This window comes from Lolium perenne, chromosome 1, assembly GCF_019359855.2.
Source record: "Lolium perenne isolate Kyuss_39 chromosome 1, Kyuss_2.0, whole genome shotgun sequence".
NCBI lineage: Eukaryota > Viridiplantae > Streptophyta > Magnoliopsida > Poales > Poaceae > Lolium > Lolium perenne.
Window position 1 is genome coordinate 244,724,811 of NC_067244.2, and position 8,874 is coordinate 244,733,684.

General features: G+C 48.5%; 1 protein-coding gene across 1 annotated transcript; it reads right to left on the bottom strand.

Moving 5' to 3' along the window:
- Window positions 1-2,434: 2,434 nt before the first annotated feature.
- LOC127327209 (putative UDP-glucose glucosyltransferase) lies at window positions 2,435-3,926 on the bottom strand. The gene has a single exon (XM_051353983.2). It carries the CDS (start codon window positions 3,831-3,833, stop codon window positions 2,436-2,438), a length of 1,398 nt encoding a protein of 465 aa, XP_051209943.1. The 5' UTR covers window positions 3,834-3,926; the 3' UTR covers window position 2,435.
- Window positions 3,927-8,874: the final 4,948 nt, after the last annotated feature.

Consider the following 8,874-nt stretch of genomic DNA (forward strand, 5'->3'; position numbering starts at 1 on the left):
AATCGGCGGGGTTACTGTAACACAATTCCCGAGCCCGGTTGGAACCCGGTCCCTGGCCCGGTTTGAACCGGCCAGCCCGGTCCCAGGCCCGGTCGACCGGCCTCCAGACCGGCCGTGTCCGAGTCTGTCTCGACCAGATCTATTCTGGGTCGGTTATTCTCGTAGTTTTTCTACCAGAGGTCGTCCCGGACGCCTATATAAGTGCCCAGGACGCCCCCCTAGCTGCTTTAGACCATGTTTAAGATAAACCCCAGTTCTTAGTTGTTTGCTCTGCAAAACTATTGAATTCCCTACACCATATTGCTTGATATTGTGTAGATCCTGATAAAGTCTTGTGTGATCTGCTGTTCCATTGAGAATTAGACGGTTCCAACTTACCGCTTCATGGTCGGCGGCTATGTGTGCAAGTGTGTGGAGTTGCAAATATCTTGCAGGGTAGAGAGCTCATTGGCGACAGGGACCAATCGAGAGATCTCGTTGCGTCATACAAATTATCATCCACTACATCGTCGTGTTCCTCCGCTGCTATCACCCCGTGATCATCATCACCACCGTTGCTTACTGAGAAGATCGGGCCACCCCATATCAACCCCTCTGCCGCCGCTGGATTTGCCGGCCGTTTCGACGACTGAGTGTTGTCGCGGCTGGCGTTCTCGTCGGTCGTTCCGCCGCCGCCGCTTCGCCTGCGCGTCCTAGAACGCGGTGTCAAATCCGCCCCACCTCCGTGCACACAAGGTGCTCGACGACTTTCCAGGTACGCGCGATTGGCCGCTGTTCGTTGCCTCGTCTGCCGCGGCGTAATTTGAACCATTGATTTTGCTTCAGACATGGATAGAGACGACGAGATGATTGCCCTACTGCTGGAGGAGGAGCAAGCCTTCGACGACGACCTCCAGAAGCATTTGCTGATCATCACGGCCCTCTAGGACGTGCTTAACACCGATGCAGAGAAGAGGAAGAGGCCGTGCCGCGGAGGATCAAGGTCGGGGAGAAAGAAGTCAAAGCCCCGACAGAGGATGGAGGGGCATACCATGCTGCACAACGACTACTTCGCAGATGATACAACACATGCCGGCAATTTTCTGCGCCGGTATAGGATGAGCAAGGGTTGAGCAAGGGTCTGTTCATGAATATCCTCCACGGTGTTCGAGAGTTGGACCCCTACTTCAACCTGAAGCACGACGCTGTAGGCGATGTCGGGTTCTCGTCGATTCAGAAGTGCACCGCCGCCATGAGGATGCTTGCATACGGAGCACCTGCCGATACACATGACGACTACCTTCGCATGAGTAATTCTACTGCCATTGAGTGCATGTACAAGTTTTGCCGAACTTTGGTGGGAAATTTTGGCAAATACTACTTGAGAGGGCCACTGAGAAAGAGACTGCAAGGATCATGACACAAAATGCTGCCAGAGGCTTCCCTGGAATGCTTGGAAGCATCGATTGCATGCACTGGTCATGGAAGAACTGCCCGTTTGCTTGGAAAGGTATATACAAAGTACGTCATGGATATTGCAGTGTGGTGCTTGAAGCTGTGGCAGATTATGACATGTGGATTTGGCATTCTTTCTTTGGTATGGCGGGATCACACAATGACATCAACGTGTTGCAGCAGTCTCCGGTGTTCAGCAGACTAGTGGAAGGTCATGCTCCACCATGCAACTATGAGGTCAATGGCCACCAATATACCAAATGGTATTATCTAGCAGATGGTATATATCCAGAATGGGCCACTTTTGTCAAAACAATCTCGAATCCATCAGGTCAGAAGAATTCCCACTTTTGCTTCGCGACAGGAGGCTTGCAAGAAGGATGTCGAGCGGATATTTGGTGTGCTTCAAGCTCAATTTGCAATTGTCCAGTATCCTGCTCTAAGCTGGTCTCAGGACCAAATGTGGGAGGTGAGACAGGCTTGCGTGATCATGCACAACATGATCATTGAGGATGACCGCAAGAATCATGTCAGGACACATGTTGGTCCCTATGAGTGTCAGGGCCCTCTTACGGAGGTTGATCATGTGTTACCTGCAGATTTTGCTGATTTCTTCGCCATGCACGCAGAGATCCGTGACAGCAATGTTCACGGGCAACTTCAAGGTGATCTTGTTGACCATTTGTGGAGGATCAAAGGATTATCAGCAAATGCCGCGGCACCTTGATCTAGCCCTATTTATTATATTTGTTAAGTTGTTTTATTGTTTGTTGTATTTTAATTTGAAAACAATCTCCGCAAACATATTTATTTGTATGCTATATTTAATGTTTGAGGATGGTATTTGGGGGATGCGACTGACGTCTCCAAACGCGGCACGAACAAAACACGTCCCCCAAACGTTTAATCCGGTACTTTTAAAGAACGATTTGGAAGACGCGACTGAAGATTTTTTACATTTTAGGACGAGGGAGTACATCCTCTGCTCGAGCTAAACCGTGTCAACTCTTGGACATCATACGTGTTTTTTGCAAGATGTCAACAAAATCATGTAGACTCCGGTGAGAGGACCCTCCGTGTGCTATAGCCGTTGCAGCCTCCTCCTTCCACGTGGCTGCCCTCGCTCGGATTGCTGCCGCCTCAGGCCCGTCCATCACCTTGTCGACGCACGCACGGAGCGCGTCCGCCTTTACTGGCGCCGGCAGCCGGACGCCGACGCCATACTCCTCCACTAGGAACTTAGCGTTGGTGAACTGGTCGGACCACCATGGATACCCGACCACGGGCACACAGGCCGCCAGCGCCTCGGCCACAGAGTTCCATCCGCAGTGCGTCACGAAGCACCCCACGGCGCCGTGGCTCAGCACGCGCCTCTGCGGGCACCACGCCACGATCTTGCCGTTCTGACCGTCGTCACTTGCGGCGAGGACGGACTCCGGGGGGTGGAGGAGGTATGCGTCGCGGACAACCCACAGGAACGGCCTGCCGGCACCGGCGAGCCCCTCTGCCACCGCTGCCGTCTCGTCCCGGCCGATGTCCACCAGGCTGCCGAACGCCACGTACACCACGGAGCGCGGCGGCTGCGCGTCAAGCCACGCCATCACGCCGTCTTTGTCGTCGTCGCCCGTCTCGCCATCGTCGTCGTCTAAGAGCGGGCCGAGTGGCACGACGGCGACTGGGAGCGCGTCGATGGCGGCGCGCTCGAGCTGGTAGAACGTGTTGACGAGCACCCACGGCGATGGCGCGTTCTCCTCCTTGACATCCACGAGCTGCGCTCTGAGCATCTGACCCCAGAGGTTGTGTGCGAACTCGGGACGCACCATGAGAGGCAGCTCGTCCATGGACATCGCCGGCAGTCCGGGCAGCGCCACCGGCGCGTCCTCCGGCGCCTCGGGGAAGGTTATGGTGTTGTCATTGCTGCTGTTGCTGTTGTAGAAGTGGTAGTAGATGGAGAGCACGGCGCAGGACTGGGTCCAGAGCGTCGCGATGCACGGGACGCCCATATCCCGGGCCACGTCGAGCGCCCAGGGCACGAAGGTGGTGTTCACGACGCAGCTGACCGGCCGTCCGGCGTCGGCCTGGCGCCGGAAGAGGTCGGCCAGCGCCGCGGGACCTGCCTCGAGGACGTACCGTAGCATGCCTTCAGGGGTCATCTGGTCGGCGTCGTCGCGCTCGCGCAGCAGGTGCTGGAAGCGGACGCCGCGGGCGCTCGCCCCGTCCGGGTGGATGCCGCGGAGGCCTGCGTGGCGGAAAGTGGTGAAGGTGACGAGGAGGCCCTTGGCGGCGAGGCGGCGGCCGAGGCGGAGGAGCGGGTTGACGTGGCCCTGCAGCGGGCAGGAGACGAGGAGGACGTGAGGCTGCGCCGCCGCCGCCGGCGTGCCTCCTCCTTGGCAGCTCATGGTGTGGCGATGGGAAGAGGAATCCGAGTGTTTGGTCTGTCACCTCACTCAAGATCGCTCTAGTGTGTTTGAGATGTTGATGCATTTTGGGTCGTGTCATGGATGCGTGTTATATATAGCCGAGGGCGCCGGAGCCGATCGATCACGAGTGTGAGTGACGAACTGATCGACGAGTAGCACAGGTTTCATATCGTGCTGTGCACTTATCGGCGCCGCGAGACAGGACATCACGCTGCCTCACCGCACTGTTATCTGTTCAAGTAACCACTGTGAGCCGCCCATACGACGCGAACGATCTCTGCAACTCTGCAAGCACTTGGAGATCGACTGTTTAACTGTCCTGTGTGGTCATTTGACTCATGCCATGTGGCCTGGTCGACCGTACGATCGCTTCAACTGTGCGTGCTTCGAATTCCGGTCACCTCTCTAGTTGCCACAAGCTGCATAGCTTGGCCACAGATGTATGCTCGTAACAGGAGCAGCCATAGGAGCTGTCTGCCGGTAGGTAGCAGGGCTGACAGCTTGGCACAAATGGCAAATGGGCTGTGCCTGTGCGCGCAGACTCAGACGCGGTGGGGTGCATATTGATGGGGCAGAACACATTCGTGGACAACGACGATGAGAACAAGAAACATAACTGTGGAGTACTGGATCAATGTTTGCTACTGCTCGCTCCTCCTCAAAATAGGATGCATATAATACTTTCTGGTTAAAGTTAAAACACATAAACACTAGGATACTAAGGCTGGTCATAGTGATAGTATCATAGGTAGTATCATGCATTTTAGGCCCACAAAAATAATGACGTGACATCTAATTAAGAAGGAGAGATATGATTAGAATAACATAGGTGGATACTATATCATAGCGCATGTTACGAGAAAAGTAAATAAAAATAAATCTTGTACGTAGATTTACATTGAGATTCTACAAAACAATAAATTTGAAAGTTTATGATACTACTCTATAATACCACCCTCTATAGAGATAGTATCATAGACAAGTATCATATACATGATACTTGTATATGATACTATGCACTATGACCAGTCTAAATGCGCGCAATATGAAAGTATATTTCACGATCAATATTGGGTTCAGATTATAAGTGTTGACTTTTTTCTATATAGTTTGTTGAACTTTAAGAAATTTGACTTTGACCAAAAACTATGCACATCCCATACTTTGGGAAGGAGTGAGTAACTCAATTGAAGGAGTGAGTAACTCATGATATGACTGATGCCTACAATTTTAAAAAATTATAATAATAATTCCTGGTATGATTGAGAAAACCTACTTCCACTTTGATCGGGCGACGACAGTGCTGCACTATTCTCTTCTTGGAGGCGTCGCTTTTGGAGAGTCTTTATTTCAGGTGTTGTCTAGGGGGTGGATGTATTACTGTTAGTAGGCCTGAGATACTATAGTGGGACTTTTTTTCTTAGTTTTTTTTATCTTTTTTGGCTGTGTGCATCCGTACTGCCATTAGGGTGTTGAGTTGTTGCAGAGGCTGGGTGTAATTGGTATCTTTTGATATTTATATATTTCCATTATCAAAAAAACATGAATACTACTACCTAGAGTGGTGTTTTGGAACATGGGAGCATATGCTCCCTCTATTTTTAAATTTATCTTACACACATTTTGAATTTCAAAAAATTAAAATGAAAAATTCACACATACATCTTCACGTGCTACGCGCTTACAAAGTTGTTTCATAAAAACTGAAATTGCATGTGACGTGTGCAAAAAAGACAAAACTCGGTGCTAAAAATAATGCTTTTTACAAGATAAATTTTCTCTTTTTTACATAGACCACAAAAAATATTGATTTTTCGTGAAACTTGGCGAATGCACATATATTATGGAGATGTACATGTAGAATTTTTTGTCAAAATTTTTCGATAACTTGAAATATAATTTTTTGGTATAGGGAGCATACGCATCCCGGAGTCGAATTGAATTTTACTAAATCTATATACTTCCAAATCTAGATAAAAGTAAGACACTTATTTTTTGAAAAGTACTAATAATATTAAAAAAATTGCCTCATCATTACCCTATGGACACGACATAGTCCCCGTGCCAATGCTTCCTTGTATGGGATTAACTTTTCAAGATAACTGAAAAATATAAGAAAAGGGAAAATACGTTCTTAACAGATACAACTAAGAGAACAAGGGTCTTGCGCTTGCCTTAAGGTCTGTTTGTTTGGACTGCAGCTTTTGAAAAGCAGTTGTAACGGTTGAGCTGTGAAAAAGTAGCTGTGAGAAGCAGCTGTTGGAAATAGAGATTTGATGTTTGGCAGGAACGCTCTTTGTAGCTGCTGCTACTGTTAGTTTCAGGAGTGAAATGTCTAGAATACCCAAGCACGCAGAGTAGGCGGCCATGGCAGCTCGCATGGAAAATCTTGCACGCCCAAGAGATTCCTGGTCTCGCGATTACCTTCCGCCACTTGTATAGTGTGAAGATCGACGGAGATCATGAACATCCATGTTCCAACTGTTGGGGCGAGAACAATAGACTTCGGGGAGGACGTAATCAGTTTCAAAGAGCCGGCAAAGTATTCTTCTTTGTGCCCTACCAGGCCACGGGTTGCTTCCATCAGATCGAGGCTTTTGTGGAGCTCCCACTCGGCTTGGTTATTCCAGTTCGAGTAGGACAATCTCTCAAACACTTGGAGGTTGCTGTCCTGCAAGCAAACCAACATAACGTAACTGCGGCAACGACTACTGTCAACCACTCGCAAGAGCGACCGTTGGAAGTTGTCTGGTAGCGATAGGATGCCGCCCGTGGCGGTCACCAGTCGTGTGTCGTCGCCACGGATGCTCCAGTGCAGAGAGCCTCCGGCATACCCGAGGAAATGCAGCGAGTCGGAGCCTTGGAGGACGACGTCGTTGCCAAGGCGACGGCTCTTCTCAGCCAACCAGGTGTGCGGCCCTCTCCGGGCGAGGATGTTCCGGCTGAAGAAGAACGCCCTAGCACAACCAATGTCATCGGACACCCCGTCGTATTCTTGGTAGATCACGCAGACCACCCTGAAATCCGTCATGATGTCGACGACGTGTAAACCGCCTTGCGGCTTGTGTTCGGCGCTTCTCAGGGTGTCGACGAGGTACGCATAAAGGCAGCGGTGGTGCTTCCATCTCCTCCATGCGCGGGATCAGCTTGTAGCCCTGCGTGGCCGTCTCGCAGGCTAGGAGGTCGGGAAAGCAGCGGTGCATCCACCGCTCTTTTTCTTCTTCGCGAGGAGGACGAGGCTGCGGCTGCTGTCGACGACCTCCCATGACCCGGCGCCGCCGGGGAGGAAGTCGAGGGAGAATTTGTGGCTGCCGACGGCGCGCTGCTGCGGCAGTGGCGAGATGGTGGGACTGGGAACGAAGACGATGTCCAGCGGGGACGCGCGGTTGTAGTAGTTTCCGGCGACGGGCCGAGGGTGCAGGCCGCGGATCATGTCGGCGAAGAACTCAGGGCGGGCCATGATCCGGCGCCACCGCTTGCACGTGGCGGCGGCGTGGGCGAGGCACAGAGGCGACGCTCCGAGGCGCGCGAGGATGAGCGCGAGGAGCTTGTCCGGGACGTCCTGCAGCGTCGTTGTGGCCGCCAGTGTTGGCTTCGTGGCGGCGGCCATGTAATTGGATCAGGTCGATCAGCACTTTTTTTCCGTTCTGCCTATCAACTCGATACGTATTCGGAAATTCAATTTACTCTTTTTTCAGGGGAATGTATCAGATTTACGTTTTTTTTTAGGTGGACTGATCAGATTTACTTTCATGGTTAACATATCGTGTTCGCGATTCATCTTTGGGCTGGTTTAGGGGCCGTGAGCCCATGCACCATGAATGTTCGCCGTGGCCGCACGCAAGCCTGCAACAAGAAAGCAAGAAAAATAGCCATCAACGTTGGCCGTATGGCGTGCCGCACACCCTCGTCAGGGTATAGGCCCCGACCCGTTTACCTTTTTCCTTCTTTTTTCATTTTCTGTTTATTCTGTTTCTTTCTTTTTTGTTTGTTTTTATGTTTCTTTTCATTTTCCTTTTCCCTTTCTGTTTTCTTTTTTCCTTTATTCAAATTTGTAAAAAGTTCAAATTTTTAAAATGTTCAAACTTTAAAATTGTTCAAATTTTGGAAAATCAAAGTAACAAAATGATCAAATTTTGAAAATGTTTAAACTCAAAAAATGTTCATATTTAAAAAAATATTTTTTTTGAATTTTTTTGCATTTTAAAAATTTTCAAATTAGAAGAATGCTCATATTCAAAAAAAAATCATATTTCGAAAAAGTGTCATTTTTGGGGAAATCTATTTTTACAAATTTTAAAAATTTTCAAATTTGAAAATATTTAAACTTGGAAATTGTTCAAATTTGAAAGTTGTTCAAATTTGCAAAAAACTTCAAATCTAAAATTTTCTCAAACTTGCAAAATGCCCATTTTTGAAAAATGTTTATATTAAAAAAATGGTCATATTTTTAAGAATATTTATTTTTAAAAATTCCAAAGTTTGAAAAAGTTCAAACTAAAGAATGTTCATATTTGAAAAAATGTTCAATTTTTTTAAAATATCAATTTTGGAAATAAAAATTAGATATCAAATTTATAAAGTTCAAGTTTAAAAACATAAGAAAAAACAAAAAAGAAACAGCAGGAAAAAAAGGAAAACTGAAAAAGGCAAAAAGAAAACGCTAGGCCGGCCCAACATGGGTGTGCGGCATCTGTTCGCTACCGACCCGCTCGGTGTACATCATCTCCCTCAATGTTCGACTTCGTGGAAAATTGAGGAAGAGAAACGAACAAGAACGACCAGTGGTGTGTGTTCGACTAATTTCTGCTTTTCTTCGGCCTTCGACCAACTCAATTCCATACAACTTATGTGTTGTCTGATTAATTTTAAAAATCACATGTGGCCTTACAATTGGAGATGTACAACCTTATTACTTCCTTCGATTCGTATTAACCTTGCTAATGTGGATGTATCTAGACACATTTTAGGTCTAGATACATCCATATTAGCAACAAGTAATATGAATCAGAGGGAGTGC

What these genes read in the sequence shown, in the direction of transcription:
- LOC127327209 (XM_051353983.2), bottom strand. Translation starts at nt 3,833, where the DNA reads ATGAGCTGCCAAGGAGGAGGCACGCCGGCGGCGGCGGCGCAGCCTCAC.